Source organism: Amblyomma maculatum, chromosome 8 (genome assembly GCF_055883805.1).
Source record: "Amblyomma maculatum isolate TAMU_Amacu chromosome 8, ASM5588380v1, whole genome shotgun sequence".
Lineage (NCBI taxonomy): Eukaryota > Metazoa > Arthropoda > Arachnida > Ixodida > Ixodidae > Amblyomma > Amblyomma maculatum.
In genome coordinates this window covers 122,927,062-122,944,430 of record NC_139351.1, presented here as the reverse complement: position 1 = coordinate 122,944,430, position 17,369 = coordinate 122,927,062, and the positions used below count along the sequence as shown (strand labels likewise).

General features: G+C 44.3%; 1 protein-coding gene across 2 annotated transcripts in view; it reads right to left on the bottom strand.

Annotated features, from left to right (window-relative positions):
- Nucleotides 1–17,369, bottom strand: part of LOC146182432 (2-hydroxyacyl-CoA lyase 2-like) — a 19,890-nt gene extending 2,521 nt beyond the window's left edge. Inside the window, exons 1-16 of one of the 2 annotated variants that reach the window (XM_084577532.1) lie at nucleotides 17,214–17,368; nucleotides 17,013–17,121; nucleotides 16,839–16,892; nucleotides 16,627–16,731; nucleotides 15,747–15,825; nucleotides 15,442–15,533; nucleotides 14,812–14,950; nucleotides 13,701–13,812; nucleotides 12,911–13,011; nucleotides 11,632–11,741; nucleotides 10,185–10,308; nucleotides 9,642–9,736; nucleotides 6,818–6,972; nucleotides 3,353–3,490; nucleotides 2,418–2,592; nucleotides 287–385 (exon numbers count right to left, since the gene is read on the bottom strand). In XM_084577532.1, coding sequence (XP_084433658.1) covers nucleotides 287–385; nucleotides 2,418–2,592; nucleotides 3,353–3,490; nucleotides 6,818–6,972; nucleotides 9,642–9,736; nucleotides 10,185–10,308; nucleotides 11,632–11,741; nucleotides 12,911–13,011; nucleotides 13,701–13,812; nucleotides 14,812–14,950; nucleotides 15,442–15,533; nucleotides 15,747–15,825; nucleotides 16,627–16,731; nucleotides 16,839–16,892; nucleotides 17,013–17,081 — 1,647 coding nt within the window. In that variant the 5' untranslated portion in view covers nucleotides 17,082–17,121; nucleotides 17,214–17,368. Of the gene's footprint in view, nucleotides 1–286; nucleotides 386–2,417; nucleotides 2,593–3,352; nucleotides 3,491–6,817; nucleotides 6,973–9,641; nucleotides 9,737–10,184; nucleotides 10,309–11,631; nucleotides 11,742–12,910; nucleotides 13,012–13,700; nucleotides 13,813–14,811; nucleotides 14,951–15,441; nucleotides 15,534–15,746; nucleotides 15,826–16,626; nucleotides 16,732–16,838; nucleotides 16,893–17,012 lie in introns of both variants that reach the window. The other variant, XM_084577531.1, reaches the window with a different exon arrangement.

Genomic DNA, 17,369 nt, shown 5'->3' with positions numbered 1-17,369 from the left:
CATTATTTTCATTTCTTCTTGGTTGCCTTCACTAACTTGGTGATTGTGATTGGAACAGGCTTCCTGCCTCTGTAGTTAATTAAAAAATGCAGGATTACATCAATGATTAAACCCTACAGTAGTTCTCTAAAGAGTAGCTTTTAAATGCTCACGTTGAGCTCTATTTTACTAAGTATATGTATTATTAAATTTTTTTTTACTTGTTTCATGTTACCCTATCCTAGATAAGTCAGTTAACAGCTAAATAAATAAGTATAAATGCTGACAGCATGCAAATTCTACTCACACTAAGTCCACAAGCGACGTTGCTCTTGAACATTTTGACTTGCTCCCGGGAGATCTGCATCCAGCATGCGTCATTGCCAACCACAGCTACGACTGGAATCTGCAGTTGGAGAAAAAATATAGAGGACACATGCATTCAAAATTACTGATGCTGATGGCCTGCAAATCAACCTTAACTCCCCCCCCCCCCCCCCCCTTTAACACCTTTTTTTTTTTTTTTTCATCCAAATATTTACACACCAGTTCCTCTTACACTGCCATGCAGTGGGGGATAGCATTTATCAAGTAAATCACTGACCAGTGCCAAAGCCAGTGTCAAACAAGGCTGCACTGTGCACGTTTCAAGGCATAAATTCTTCGAGACCTTGAGAAAGATATCATTCCGAATTCTTACGATCCAAAGTAAGCCAAGTTGAACATGAAAACGAAACGCAAAGTTATTTTCGGTCGAAAAAGTCAGTATTAACATGTCCGCGCTTTCTGCGGTTCGATTTTGCTGATGCAGTCAGCTTGAAAAGCATCAGCCTGCGCTGCAGTTTCATTGCTTACGCTGCCCGCGCTTATAATGCGGTGCAAAACGTCAAAAGACGTTTGGTGCTTTCTCCATCGATGGCAGTGGATCGCCGTCTTCACTGCTGCCAAATGATGACAATTAAATCTTCAACGACCCACAACTGGCAGTCACAATGTTGTCGTCCACAGTGATGGACAGAAGCACAAGCTTGAATGTCCAGCACCGCCCAGCCCTCAACAGTCAAATCCTTGTTGGGATTCTTCGTCGATCAGTGATGAAAGGTGATGATGTTCTAGCTCCACATTTCCGAAAACAGTTTGCGACTACGTTGAGGTCACACTGTCCTAAGACGAAATCAGAAAATGAAGGGTGTCTAGCAAAATAATCTGCAAATTCTCATCTTTTCACTCAACCTTAGCGCACCTTAATGTTTTACAGTCAGGATTATTCCAGCTTCCAATGGCTGCAGGTGGCTTGTGCTCACAGGCAAGATTGCGATGGTGATATTGTCAAATATCGCCTGCCTGGGGTGGGCAGAGCTCTGATCGACAAGAAGCAAAACATTTTGTTTTTTGCTGCCATTTGCTAATTTAAGAAATGCGCGGAAAAGTCGCAATAATCCATACCTTTTTATTGGCTTTGCATCCATAAGACAAACGTCCAGCCAATCAAAAGCATCCGAGCTGCTTAGCACTATGAATGACTGCGAGCTTCATTTTTTTCTGAACCAGCCGCACTGCAGCAAAAGCATACAGATAATTTTTGTAAGTATTTCTGGCGCCATGACACGCCTAACCTTCACGTACCAACTCTTGCCCGATCGTAAATTGAAGTAGATGCTTGCTTCATCGGCGTTGGAGATATCATGAAGTATGTGTCCCTAATCCATTACTGGCAGCAAGTTTATTCAGTCACAAACAATCGACTTCTCCGCAAACAGGTCTGCAAACAAGTGCGTTTTTTTTTTTCTTTGAAGCGGGGAAGCCACCCTGAGGATGCTTGGAGTTCTCAACGCCAACAGAAAGTGCTATGCCATCGGCCTTTTCCCGTAGTACCTTGCCGTCACTTCACAAAACCATGTCAACTGAACATGTACATGTGGTACACAGAGGTACATGTACATGTACCTCTGTGGTACTACAGAGGCTTGACTAAAGTATATCCGGAGCCACATAAAAAGCTCAGCAACGAGGAGGCCATAGATCTGAGGCGGCTACAGACGGGCACCTTCATAATTTACACATATTACACATGATGCATCCCACGACATTCAGAGACGAGTGCCCGTGGTGCGGGAAGACCCCTACCCTGTACCACATAGCATGGGAATGCAGCTCACATCAACTACAAAAAATTGAAAACCCAAATGAAAGACAGTGGGAGGCTTTGCTGGCCAGCTCTGACCCGGAGGCTCAGCTCTACCTGGTCACAAGAGCTCGCAAACTGGCGAAAGCCAGTGGTGCCCTGGACTGGGGGCGCCAACCGCTCGTCAGCCTCGGTTGAAGAGGCGAAGAAAAAGATCCCCGAGCAGTTAATAAAGTTCACTCACTCACTCACCTCTGTGGTACTGAACGCCACTGTAACATGACGTGCGTGGTATTTCGGTGAAGCTGCTCACCTTGTGACGCACAAAGGTGTCAAACTCGAGCATGGAGTAGCCAAGCGAACCGTCTCCATAGATGATCACCACCAACGCGTCGGGGTGGCACAACTTTGCACCAAGGGCAAAGCCACCTCCAACGCCCAGCGTCCCGAAAGCGCCGGGATCCAACCATTTCAGTGGTCCACTTGGCCTGCAAAGAAAGCACAATGCGAATGGCACACAAGACCAGGACTGCGATGCTTATCACAACTCAAGTTTTGGAAATTTTCTCAAATTGGCTGCATTTAGGCAGGCAGGCAGCAATGTATCGCTTCCTTTCTAAAAACCGTCTGTTAGCAGAGATGCTAAACAACACGGGTGCTGGCTATGCTTCTTCAATCTGGATTGGATTGGACTGGATTGTGTGGCCTCAGCCTTGCACTAGAGTACATTGCCACCATCTAGTACCATGCAAGGAGATTTAGCTGTATTTCACTTGAATCTGTTAGTGTAGTGCCCCTTCAAGAACACCCACATATCTTTTAAGTTTAAACGTTTACATTTACGTTAACGGGCCATTGACAGGTGCTTTTACCACAGCAGAACTTCGATGGCGTTGGGAACATAAAAGAAAAATATATATGCCTGCTGCAGGACGTTGTAGTTCCTGGAATCCTGCGGGATGCCTGCTAAACATTCGCTCAGTTTTGACTAGTTGACTTATAAACAAGGGACAATGGTAGCGCGATAAGCAGGGCAAACAAATTGCAAAATTGCTACATCAGTCACATTGCACATGTGTTCTTATCACCAGTGACTCTTCAATAATAGAAATGTATACAAAACAACAATGTTCATATACTTTCATGTATGGGTGTACAGTTTACAGTACCCCCTCCCCCACTTTCTTTTTTTAAACATGAATAGGATTTTGATACATGCAGGCGAGACTGTCACAAGACGCAGCACACCTGAGGATGTAGGATGCCGTGCCGACAAAATCTCCTCCATCTGCAACCAGGATGGTGTCGTCGGGCAGGACGGCCTCCAATTCGCTGAGAACCTTCAGCGGGTTCAGGTGCTTGTCCGCTGGCGCCTCAACCATAGCGCTGCGAATCACAATGAGTCCGTTTACACCAAGCCTGCCAGACACTAGCTATTCATGAGCACTACTAGTACTACAGATAGAAAGGCCGGACAACCCCACTGGGGTGGCGCAGTGGTTACGGCGCTCGATTACTGTTCCCAAGGACGCGGGATCGAATCCCGGCCTCGGCAACCGCTTCTCGTTGGAGGCGAAAAGCAAGGTGCCCGTGTGCTATGCGATGTCGGTGCACGTTAAAGAACCCCAGGTGGTCTAAATTTCCGGAGTCCTCCACTACAGCGTCTCTCATAGCCTGAGTTGCTTGGGGACGTTAAACCCCACAAACCAACCAACCAGAAAGGCCGGACACCCACCACAGCTGAAACATGGCCACGCCATATAAGCGTGCAGCGGAAGACCAGGAGGTCTAAACTGGATTCCGTGAAATGCATAATTTCCTCAGAGGACATTTCGGCTTTCCAAGAAGCCTAAATCTATTCATGCTTCAACCCCACACTTTTAGGGATGAGCATTGTTTTTTGTGGTTGTCTTTTTGTTTTTTAAATCTCACCACTCGATTCCAACCTGCGACTCGACAATGATGGAAGAGGACTCCATGTTGACTAGAGCAAATTATTGGCACTGAGGGCCCAGCCTTGAAGACACGTGACATCTTTTCAAGAGCATGCGAATAGCTTTTTATTTTTGACTCGAAATGAATTAGAGCGAATAGTAAATTCGCTCCGGTTTAGAAGGGAATAGCTCAAATAGCTTTTTGAACCAAGAAGGGCCAAATAAAATATTTCAGCATTTTCAAAATCATTCATTTCTACTGCGCCTGTGCAAGTACAGTAAAACCTCGTTACAAGAGACACTCAAGGAACCCGAAAAAGATATCTCTTGTAAGCAAGGTCTCTTGTAACCAAGAATTCTAAAAGCACTGTGTTGATCAGTTTACTGCACATCAGCATATGAATGCATTCACACGCATTAACAGGAAATTTTTCAGGAAAGCTTAAAGAAGTTATTCATACTAGTATGCATTTTTGTGGGTGCAGAGTGTATTCTTTCCGAAATTCTGGAGGTAAGCATTTCACTTTGCAAGCTTTCCTGTTGCTCTAATACCTTTAAAGCACTCTTACATGCTCGTCACCCTCAGATGCTGACACTTTTCCTCTGAAATGTCCTAATAATCATCCTCTGTGGAACATGTACCATTTACTTGCGTGAGAATTGCAGTCTGTAAGCTCTTCGGGAACACGCAAGATCCACATCTGCAGATACAAATTCCTGAAAAGATTTTGGTACCTCAGCAGTCTCTTGGATGCTCGCCCAAGCTTCATCTTCAAGGAAGCTTTCCACAGTATCCATTTATGAGCCCTCTTACATCATGTCACCAAGTTTAAAGCCTGCTTGTTTGAAATGGTTTTACAAAGCTTCATTTCTCAGGCCATTCCAGACACCTGAAATCACCTGAACAGCAAACTTCGCATCAATTGCTATTGTGTAGTCTTTCTGCCTGTCGAGCAACGGGCGTTCTACCAACCTTGTTTTGTACAGCAACTTGACAGAGTGCATAATGCCTTTGTCTATTGCTTGAAGGTAGGGTGTGGAGTTTGGAGAGAAAAATAACTTTGGTGGCTTTGAGCACGAGACCTTTGGTGCTTTTGGGGCTGCATGAAGCATTGTTCACAAAGAGAAAGACATCAGGATTCTGAGCTTTCATCTTGTGACCAAATTTTAACAGCGAGAAGTTAAAAATGCTGGGTGTCATTCTTGCATTTTGATTTACTTCGTAGGTGACAGTAATGTGATGTCAGTGGCTGAAACAGCGGGGTCGTTTTGACTTTCAAATCATGGGCAAGCACACCTCAGTTCCTGACATGTACAACAAAAGGGATGCTGATATGGAACAGAATTTAGCTAAGGGAATCTGAAGTGAATCATGTACGAGTTGGTACGCTTCAGCTGCATTGCATGAGCACACCTGGGTTGTGTCTCTTCTAAATAGTGAAGAATTTACTCCAGGGACCTGAAAAAGTTGCCCTTAGTAACCAAGTGTCTCTTGTAACCATGTCTCTTGTATGCAATGTTGTTAACATGGCAAACATAAGAAAACCAACCAAACCATTTTCAAATGTCTCTTATAACCGAGTGTCTCTTGTAACAATGTCTCTTGTCACGAGATTTAACTGTAGTGGTTTTTCAGTTCGAAGCAAATTCGAAACTAATTATTTCCTTCACACCATTTTGAAGCAAATATCCTGAATACCAATTAGCACAATAAGCATTTTCAGAACTGCACACTTTTCCAACACACAAAGCCATTAGATGAAAAAAAGGAAAGAGCATGTTGTTGAAGCTTTTTCACACTACCGAAACCTTTTGCAAAAGTGGTCACTGGAAATTGTGTGAATACTGAAATTTTCGAATATGAATCAAATACGAATATGAATATCAAATAACTGGTCAGTGAAAACAATGGAAAATTAAAAAATTTGCAAACGCTGTTTGCCTTGTTTAGTTCAGAATTCACATGGTATCTGCAAATAAAATTAAGATAGAATTGCGCAGACGTGTGTATCCACCCTACAGAAAAAAAAAAAAAAAAACTGTATGAATTTTATACAGGATTTCGTATGGCAGTTTTTTGTGCAGGAAGGATCTTAGGTATCACTGCTGAATATAGTAAGTTCTCGTTAATTTGACCTTCAAGGGACCGAAAAAAATGTCTGAATTAACTGAGAGCTTGAATTATCAAATGGGCCTAAAAAAAACTGCAAAATACCATTTGCATCACAGCGATTTTACCACACAGCGATTTTACCACACAGCGATTTTACCAGATGGACACGATGGATGTCTGCATATGAGATGAAAGTTAGAATGAGGCTTTTTTTCCGGCTAAATCAAGTGGTTCGCTTTAAGCACGCCATCGGGAAGGCCCTCTTTACAATAGGCAAGGTCCCGCTTCACTTGACTTTCAATCAAACATTTGAAATTATCAAATATTTGCACAGGCCTACATCCCTGCGGTTTTTGTTAACAGCCAGTGATGACTTTCATCCCTTTCTAGCATAAAAAAGCTCCATATTGAGTGAAATAGTTTCTTTGTCACTGGAGTGTAGTAACCTACAATGTTACTTTAGCTTGTCCTCAGCATGGTGTTATAACTGTAAAGAGAGGGAGATATATAGATGAGGAAAATTTCGCCTCTTAATATGACAGCTGGACACACATAAATGCCTGAAAAACATCTATTGTCACTGCAGTGACATTACTATGACTGGAGCTTCTTCCCAAAAGGTTATATCAAACCATACAGGGCAGAAGACTAAGTCTCACGGCTCACTTGTTCTTTTCTTCTTTGGCATTGTCCAAGTCTCGCAGTGTCTGTATCCAGGACGGATCACATTTGTAGTTGGGCAGGACTTTAGCCAAGGAGGCCATGAAGGACCCAGCATCAGCCTCGACTGCTATGGCTGGCTTCCAAAAGGCATCTGAATTCTGATTTGGCAAAGTAAAACAATAGCAATGAACTGCAAGGGAGGCATCAAGTGGAATAACAGCTCTATGTTCAGTGCTGTCAGTTTTGGTGGCTGGGGTCAAGGTGAAGCAGAACAGAAGTTGAGAGAGAAAGTGAGCGTAAGCATTGATCACGCTGGTTGCACCAGCGTCTCTGCTTGGTTGTTCTGCTTTGTGCGAAACAACCCCCGCGGAAGAAGTGCTATGGCCTAGTTCTGAACGTGTACTTTGTTTTTGTTCTCTTGACTACATATTTTTATTGAGAAAGCAATACTTACTTTCACTTTTCAGTCCTTCGCGTAGCGAGGCGGTAACTACCATTGACCTTTTAGCGTGACCTTTGGCGTGCTGCCAAGCACAGCTGCGCAAAAACAGGGGCCCCAACTTGCACCGTCAACTCGCGAGGCGGTAGCTACCAACCGTGGCCTAACTCCCGCTCCTCCTACGAGAGGCGCTACAGCCGGAGTGACGTCATCCCATCAGCCGCAAAAACAGGGGCCCCAACTTGCACCGTCAACTCGCGAGGCGGTAGCTACCAACCGTGGCCTAACTCCCGCTCCTCCTACGAGAGGCGCTACAGCCGGAGTGACGTCATCCCATCAGCTGCAAAAACAGGGGCCCCAACTTGCACCGTCAACTCGCGAGGCGGTAGCTACCAACCGTGGCCTAACTCCCGCTCCTCCTACGAGAGGCGCTACAGCCGGAGTGACGTCATCCCATCAGCTGCAAAAACAGGGGCCCCAACTTGCACCGTCAACTCGCGAGGCGGTAGCTACCAACCGTGGCCTAACTCCCGCTCCTCCTACGAGAGGCGCTACAGCCGGAGTGACGTCATCCCATCAGCTGCAAAAACAGGGGCCCCAACTTGCACCGTCAACTCGCGAGGCGGTAGCTACCAACCGTGGCCTAACTCCCGCTCCTCCTACGAGAGGCGCTACAGCCGGAGTGACGTCATCCCATCAGCCGCAAAAACAGGGGCCCCAACTTGCACCGTCAACTCGCGAGGCGGTAGCTACCAACCGTGGCCTAACTCCCGCTCCTCCTACGAGAGGCGCTACAGCCGGAGTGACGTCATCCCATCAGCCGCAAAAACAGGGGCCCCAACTCGCGCCGTTGGCTCGCGAGGCGGTAGCTACCAGCCGCGGCCTAACTCCCGCTCCCTCCGTGAGGGAGCGCTACAGCCGGAGTGACGTCATCCCCGAGACTGTTGTGAGACTGTTTAGGACGACGTTTGGGGCGCCGGTTCGGGTATGCCCATACACACCGAGAGTTAAGCCCAATGTTGATCTATGACCAGGCGGAGCTGCATTTGTGCCACATGCTCCTAAAGCTAAGAACAATTATGGGGCTGCAGCCGCAGCTACCGCCGGGGATGCAACGTTGGATAGTATAGGAGGTGGCCTAGCGGCAGGTGGAACCAACGCAGTCTCTAGGGATGCTTTCATTTCTGCTGGCATAAGAATGCCGTTGCAGCCGGTGCCGGAGCGGCAGTTGTTCATTCTGCCTTAACCTCACCCACAATCAAGTATATTGTTGCAACCACGGCACTCCTTGCCTCGCTACTAGTTATACATAGTAGCACCCCGCAATAAACTGTAGTTGAACCATATGCCGTGGCCAGAGTGAATCACTGCATAACCATAAGCATAACCACAAGCACCACAACCAGCTACACCACCAGCTGAACCTAGGCGTAGCAATAGCTATTGCTTTCGCAATTACCAAGCTTAACCAAGCTAAGCCACTGCCAATTTTTTTTGCTCTGATTGAGGCAAACGCTTAATGTGTTAAGCACGACACTAAACCACGGTTCTGTTTGAAAGTACTACCCTCTGGTGGAAGTTTCTTTTAGCTCAATACGCTGATATTCAGGGCCCACTCCATTAGCTGTATTCGTAAGTCACGAGTGCAGCTGGTTCATAGGCATGCTGCTTTATTTATCGGAACTATCAACTGCGCTGTATGCAGCTGATAAAACAAAAGTTACAGCTTGTTGGGCCTCGATATATAACAGCCATTTATGGGCAGAGATGGCATCGCACTAATCAGAACAGCCGAGCAAACGACCATAAAGTGTACGAGGGACGTCGGCACACTTTCCTTCAAAGCAGATACTCGGGGAGCTTCATAGCATGACGCAGCGCTCAACAAAACTCACAAGGCATTGTGACCTCTGTCCTCAGGTGGCTACAAAAAATTGGCAGATAGTTTAAGATAGCAAAGCGCAAAATATGCTGAGTAGCACGATGCTACTGAACTTTTTTTTATGAGCTTGTGCACTCATTGTGTAGAGTCATCGTCAAGCACAGCAATACTCGGTGTCAGATAATCTGAATGAGCCCTGGTTAGCCAGGTAAGAAAGCAGGCACGTGTGTTCAGACACATGTGGGCAAGATGCGAGTTTGTCCAAGACAAATTGGTTAGAAATAACCGATCTCAATGGGCCCAAGGTAGTCCGAGTATTCTACTAGCAAGTTTGCAGGTGTCCAAGTTTAAATCCAAACAAGTGAGTCAAGTGCATGAATTTGAGCAACTGTGAATCCACGCAAACCCAAATGAGTCAACATCCACTTGTGCCCAATTCCATGAACACTGAAGAGCCCAAATTCATAGGCATGAGCAAAGCAGTACCCAACAGGCTCAATCCTCACCTTGAAAAGCTGGGCTTTGTTGCGGTTCACAGCGATGATTTTAGACTTGCGGCTCAGAACACGGCCGTATGACAAGCGGAAGTCACAAACTGAGCCTGCAACCAATCGACAAGGAATTTGCTCAGCACTATCTAGTTCAAAGCTCCCACAAATATGTATGTTCCTTCTTTTTATACTTTCTGTTCTCCAACACACTAGTAAATACATTTTTCACCATTCTTAACAAATTCTACACCTTTATCTGAAAGTGCATCAATGGCTTCGTTCCCCTTTTCACAAGCTACAAAATTACCACAACCTATGCAATCAGGTAATGTTTTAGCTTAATAGAACATGTTTATATAAATTACAAAGTGTTTACGCCGTGCTGCAAAATACAGTAAACTAAGGAATAGTTAGCTATTACCATACCGCTGCCTGTCTTTTGCTAATTCCCAAGTCTTACAGACTTCGTGACAAGCTGGGCTAGCATAATGACTGCACTGTCATGTTCCTGGCACTGTTCACGTAATGACATGTGATTGTGATGACATGTGACCTTACCTGCCAGAATGACGACATCCGCTTGGGCCAGCGCATCCCTGCGGCAATGACGCATCTGCAGCTCACTGTGGCGACCCAACAGGCCCCGGGCCATTCCTCCCAGGAAGCAGGGAATCCCCAGTTTCTGCAAAACAGCAGAGAGCCTCGCTTCCTACAAAGTTGACCAACTCACAATGACAGGCTGAAGTTTTTCCCTCCAAGCCTCTGGTCCAGTCCACCTGAACATGTTTGGTTGTGCCTCGTCTCAGAAGTGATGAATGTTCTTTCACAAAGTTTGGCATTGTGGAGCGTAATAAACACCACTGAAGTTTATAGTACCAGTAAACACTGCAGTTGGTAAAGTTCCACTGAAGGGTAACGCAGCAACAGCAGAAAATTTTGCACTGCACAATACTAACACGATTTTTTCTTCACTTGTTTCCTAGAGGGACATATGCTGCCACAAATAATGTGTTCAGCCATAACACTACTGCAAAGGAATGGTGCCCTATATGGGGCTACTAGTCTCCATAACATTTTACACACATCATTCAGGCATCACACCATGTACATTTAGTACTTGCAGGGCCTACCCTCAACATGCCAATCTTGCAGCAAGCTACTCTACGACCCATGTGGGACTTTGCAAGGTTGTCCCAAATTAAAACTGCCAATTACAGAAACCAGGAGGATGAAATATCTCTCCATATGGCTAAATCTAGTGCTTTAGCAAACCAACCAATTTTAGTTAAACAAAATAAGCATTGCCCTTTCCTACTCATGTAGGACTACAGGATTGTTCTGAATAGCTAAACAGAACAAGCATTGCCCTTTCCTACTCGTGTAGGGCTTTACAGGATCATACTGAATCAGAACTGTTAGTTGCCAAAATCAGGATGAGAAAATCTCTCTGTGTGGCTAACTATATTTGAATAGACAATGGGACAAAGGTCTAGGATGTAGGGCCCTTGGTAACACCAGCTAGTAAACAGGGTTTCTTTTGCTTTGGAGTTAGACTGATGCAAAAACTGCACTCAAATAATGAACACCAGAACTGCAGCCCAAAAAGTGCTCCTGATGCACGTTTTGCGCTGAGCTCATATCATTTACGCAGAAATACCACAAGCGTTATGATGTGACTTCTGTAATGGTGCCGTTCTTGAATGGCTGCAAAACACCTAGTACATGAAATCTAATGGCAGTACAAGCTTTGGCAAGCCTGCAATTGTAAACTATTTCCTCAGTGCAAAATAAACTGGTTGATTGATTGATCGATCAATCAATCAGTTTATTTTGCACTGTGGATTGATCAATTGATCTATTTAGTTTATTTTGCATTGATTGATTGATTGATTGATTGATTGATTGATTGATTGATTGATTGATTGATTGACCAATTGTAACAACAGTGTTCCTTGACAAACTGTGGCACCAGAGAAGCATACGGTATGAGAGGCCTTGCACTTACCTCCAGAGCTGCCCTCAGCTCCTGCACGGGTAAGGGAGGCAGCGTGCACTGGCTTCCCACTATGCAGACCGGGCGCTTGGCACGTGAGATAATCTCTGCGCACTGCTGGACTGCATATGATGCAAGAGAAAACGGGGCCAAGAAAGGAATCATAAACGATAATGTCTACTCAATAAGCACTCTTTGCACAGTAACTGATGCGCAAGATGTACGGGCAGGATTAATGGTTTTGCTTATAACATCGAGTTTTTTAATGCCACTGCTCTCGGAGGACAGCTGTCAGTATCATGTTTCGGGAAGCTAAAAACCTTGCGGTTTGGTTTATAGGGTTTAAGGTCTCAGAGCGGCTCAAGCTACGAGAGACACTGCAGCAGAGGGTTTAGGAAATACCAACCACCCGGAATTCTTTGAGGATCACTGACATCGCACAGCACACGGACGCCTTGCTTTTCGCCCCCATCGAAAAGAACTGCTGTGGCTAGGATTCGATCCCGCATCCTTGGTTACAGCAGTCAATCGCCCTAACCACTGCGCCACCGTGGCGGGCCAAACCTCGCAGGATGGCTACAACTGTGTAAGATAAGGTTCAGTGAGAGCTGGTGTTTTCATTCTCTGATAGATTGAGGTAAAGATATTGAGAGCAATATGCATATATGTACAGTTATTTCCAATCAGAAAAGTGTAAGAAGATGTGCTCTAAGTGCTGGACTAGTGCCTGATTCTGAAAGACAGGATTGATGCATGTGTTTCAAAGGCCGTCACACCATTGGGAGAAGTTACGAGGAAGAAGCACTACGCAGCCATATTTGACATCACTGATTTGAACAAATGGTGCATTACCATGGTGCATTTCAATGATGTTATGAATGAGATCATTTCAAGCCAGCTCGCCCCTTTCAACGATAACCACTACCCTCATGGTGAGCGGCTACCGTAGTTAGCATTGTCCTGTTTTGACTATATTACAGAAAACAATAAACCCCAGAGATGGGCCTTTAACAGCCTTAGCTGCAGAATTGGCTCCACGTTTATTACAATGTAACACGAGAAGTAGCAGTGCCTGGAGACATCAACAACCAAACCACACTTTCAAAAATCAATCGCTGGTGGCTTTGAAATCTGTCACCCTTCCTTGCACATACCGTGATTATCAAAACATGCCCAACACCACCTGAAGCACAGTTAAGAATGGAGGGTGACCTGTTCGGACTTTCAAGCGATGTAACTATAGTGAAACATTCAAAGTGCTCCACCTTCTAAGATGTTGTCAGCCTCTTACCTTCAGAGTGCTTGGCCAATGGAACAGTGACAGACAGTGGGGACACATCTCGTGATACAAAGGCACCAGCAAACAGGTTGTGCATGTAGTAATCCAAATATCTGCAGCAATCAGTGCCCATGTGGTTAGAACAACAAATTAATTCAACAGCAGAGTTCACTATGATGGAAGACAATGATTAGCATCACTAACAACATATTGCTAACTGCAACTCTAACAAGGATAGGTTTATAAAGGCTTCGACAGTGTATTGTAATTCGTTTGGTTTAGTCTATGATTTAACGTCCCAAACAACTTGGGCTATGAGAGATGCTACTGTCATTAATTGAACTCAATTCAAATATCTAGTCTATATGAATTGTTGCTTCAGGACCATCATTTAACAGCCTTTGAGTGAATTATTCAGTGTCAAGAGTCAACCACATTTCCTCGAAAACTGACCCCCTGTCTGAGCTCAAAGTTTATGCAGAGCTTCCATTTAGCAGTGGCTAATAAATGGTTTACAAATGGCTCTTAAAAAAAAAAGAAAGAAGAATTATATGCACACTCGTTCACGCTCAAATTCTGCAAAACAAAAATTGTCATGTATAGTGCTGCTCAATATGCTAGAAAATGTGCCATTAGTAAAGAAATTTCCAACATAATCCTCACAGTGTTCTTTCAAGTCAGATAAAGAATTTGTGACACCTCCAGTTCTCGACTACTAGACAAGCTCTGTGCACCACATTCAAATAGACTGACCATAAAACGCTGCCTGTTCACACTGACAATAAAGAACGAGACAGCATACAATTTGACTAGCTTTTGGCCCAGGCTCCCAGGTCTCCCTTTGAAGCCGACTTCGGATTGCACTATTGAGTACGGGTAGAGGACGTCGATAGGGAGCTCCACGAACACGGGCCCTACAAACAAATATGAGCGAACATGAATATTAGGACAAAATGTCAGATGTGCAACGTCACATTAATAAAATTTCATAGAGGACCAGAAACATTGCCACACTATGGGCCCACAATAAAAGCGCGGGTAATTTACATTAACCACACAAGCTAGTCATCCATCTTTGTAGAATTATGCATTCAAGTGACTCGCATGATTGGATCCAACGTGAGAAACCATGCCTAGTGCATGTTAAGGAAGTGGCAAGACACCAGCTTTGCTGATGTGAGCTGTGAGTGTGAATAAATTCCATCAACCATAAACAGGTCAGCAGAAATGCATTTACTTAGATTCTACTGATTGATTTTGTTCATTTTGGATATGAATTACAAGATCGCAAGAATATTTTTTGGAACCCTGTGAGACTCATTTCATTTAGATCCTATTGTAGTCTTTAAATTTCCACACATTTCATAATAACAGAAAAAATATGCTGCCAGAAACATGCAAAATACGGCTTGTTACGCTGAAAACTGTCTTAAACTAGCTTCTATGATCTAAAATAAGTTGAAAGGTGCACCGCACCAATGTAATTATGGGCCATTTTTATAAGTATAGCAGCGGTTTTTTAAACATACATAAAAACCATCTCAATGCTTTTACATACAATAATGATAATGAAGAATAGCACTAAACTACCTATGGGCCAATTTAATTGGCATCCAGCATAACACTAACACTTCTCTGACTAAAAATTAAATTTCAGTAAAATTTCGAATGAAGCTTAGAATGCAACTAGCTTTCTACATTTCTGTTTAGACAACAAACTGTTGTAGACAAAAATGCAAAGGCTGCAGAAACCACTGTGAGAAAAAAAAAAAGGAAAGCACTTTAATTCTCACTGACAGAAAATTATACAACCAAAAGAACTTAAGCAGAAGCTTAACTGAAGACCAAAGGCAGTGAAAGTAATGAACAGAAAAGTGTAAACGAGTCAGTTATAGCGCAGCACGTCAAAATACCTGGTGTGTCAGACTGGGCCTTTTGCAGGGCTGTTCGAAGGGTGGGGACAATGTCCCTGACCGTTGTCACGGTAGCAGAGAACTTGCACAGCGATTTGAAGAGCGACAACTGATCAATGTCTTGCAGGGCCCCACGCCCCTGGTGTGTAGGGGGAAAAAAAGCAAGAAAAAAACAAAAAACCCAGTATTTAGTGTGACTTGTGGTACTTAATGCACTGATGTGAAAGATAATGTTTCAGCTGCAAATGCGAATGGGATGAGCCAGTTTTGAGCACAGGAGTGCATTCTCTTGTTAGTACTTTGGTGAAGTTTAAAATTCCTCAAAGGCGTTTAACCAACCAGTGGAAAGCTATTTAGAACTAAGAGATAAAAATATCTTCTGCACTCGTACTTATGCGCTAATTATTGGCTTAGTTGTTAACCGAAGATAACTCTACTACCAACAGATCCTACGAAGGTGTCCGCCAAGCCAGCTAAACATGAAATAGCCCTGTTTAACACTTCTTTCTTTTTCTATCTCCTGCTGATTAGATGTGCGTATATAAGGAATTTGGTTTTGGTTCACTTGTCATTCATTATCGCCATAGTCGAATTGTAAGGAAACGAAATGTTCACTATTTGCCTGCTTACCTTGACGGCCGTTGCAGCTGCCCCTCCCAGTAAGAGGACAGGAGACTCTGCCATTTGAGCATTCTTGATTGCTGTCACAGTGTTGGTCACCCCTGCAATAAAGAATGGTAAAGGGATAACTGAAAAACTAAAAATTAAAAAAAAAATATTGCACAGAAAGACTTGAAAGAACATGTTAATGATGCAAATACACGAAACAAGAAAAATAACCTTTAGCCACCTCAATCAGATCATTTAATGTAGCAAACAATGCTCAAAGTAAACTGCCAGCAAACAATGTCAATGCACTTCGAACAGTTCAATACCTGGTCCAGCTGTGACAGCAGCCACGCCAACCTTTCCAGACAGCCTTGCCACAGCATCAGCTGCAAAGACTGCATTAACCTGCACAAAGTAATTTGAGAAGCAGAATGCTTGGAAGTGGTAATCAAGGCATGATGCTATTTGTGTCAGTGTCTACAGAGCCTAGTTTGAGCACTGCCAAGAATGAACAGTTCAGCTGACTGCGTGCAAGCATTCAAGCATCGGTTTGAGAGGGTTGTTTCAGTTTCCGGAGACACTGATTTTATTGACAAGTTTTAAAATAAGTGTTCAAGAATACTGAAATTTCAGCGATTATTCATGAACATTTAGAACAGCATACAGTTCTTTGAAAGGGGGCCAGGGAGGGGCACAGATGAGTGTTAAACAAAAAATATATTTAGGAGCAGCAAAAAAATTAATTAGAGAGGAGATCAACTAAGCATTCTATTCCGATAAGAGAACTTGGAAGAGCTTGCAGGTGCTCACCAACAGGAACTATTCACTGACTTAGGATCGAGATAACAGTAGGCCGCTATCAGCTAATGATATACCATGCGGTGCCAAGTTTCAGCTAAAGTGGTATATCTGAAAAGGGGCCTTTTTACGCGCGTATATCGATCAGTGGCGTGTTTGGTAAAATGAAAACGTACAAAAAAAGTAATTAATCAAAAGCTTTTTCAATAACCAATTCAAGGGATGATCGGATTTCCACTGGGGAAATACCCCCAAGCAAAAGATTACCCAAGCTGAGATAATGAGTTTCTTTGTGTTTTGTTTTTAATTATACGTGCACGACCACAGTCCGAAAGTGAATATTTACAGACGTCGGTCCTGCAGGCAATTAAAAGCAGCAAGTTAAATAATGATATCGTAGCACCCTACCTCATGTCTCGTATCCACAACACGAATGCCTTCACGCTCGGCCGCTACTAGAATAGGAGAGATGTGACCGCCACTGAGGCAAAACAGAAACTTGACATCGTGAGCCTGGGAAAAGAACAAAATATATATCAACATATATATAACGAAGCTGTTCGCATCGCCTCACGCGCTACGTATATGCATGCATCGCAGGTAACGACACAGAAACGTACCTTCAGAACGTCGGCTACCAGATCGCCACCATTTCGCAAAGATGATTTGTCGACCTGTGCAGCCGAAACGTACACGTGGTTTAGCTAAGTGCAGTCAGTTTCGGATCGCAATAACAAAAAACGCGCAGACGCTCGCAAGTGCACGCGCGCCGAAGAGGAAAACGAAGCGCTCACCTTGAGTCGCAAGTTAGCGATCAACGACAACTTCCTGCTAATGCCAGCGATCAAACCGCCCAGCACCATGACGGCGGTGGGAATCCAGAGATCCGACAGTGCTGGAGCGCTAAAAACAGTCATACTAAAGTTGGACAAGCAGGTGCGCCAGTAATTCACATCAGCCACTGAAGAGGGTTGTCAGTTCGAGCAACAACACACCTGCGATGCCTGCGTGCATCGGGATATGGAGATGAAAAAAACCGGGCAAATTAAACGACCGGATGGACGAACGCACGTGAACGTAACTACCCTCTGCTACGTGCGGTTTCTGCCCACTAGAAAGCATATGACCTAAAAAAGTAATGCGTGGCAAAA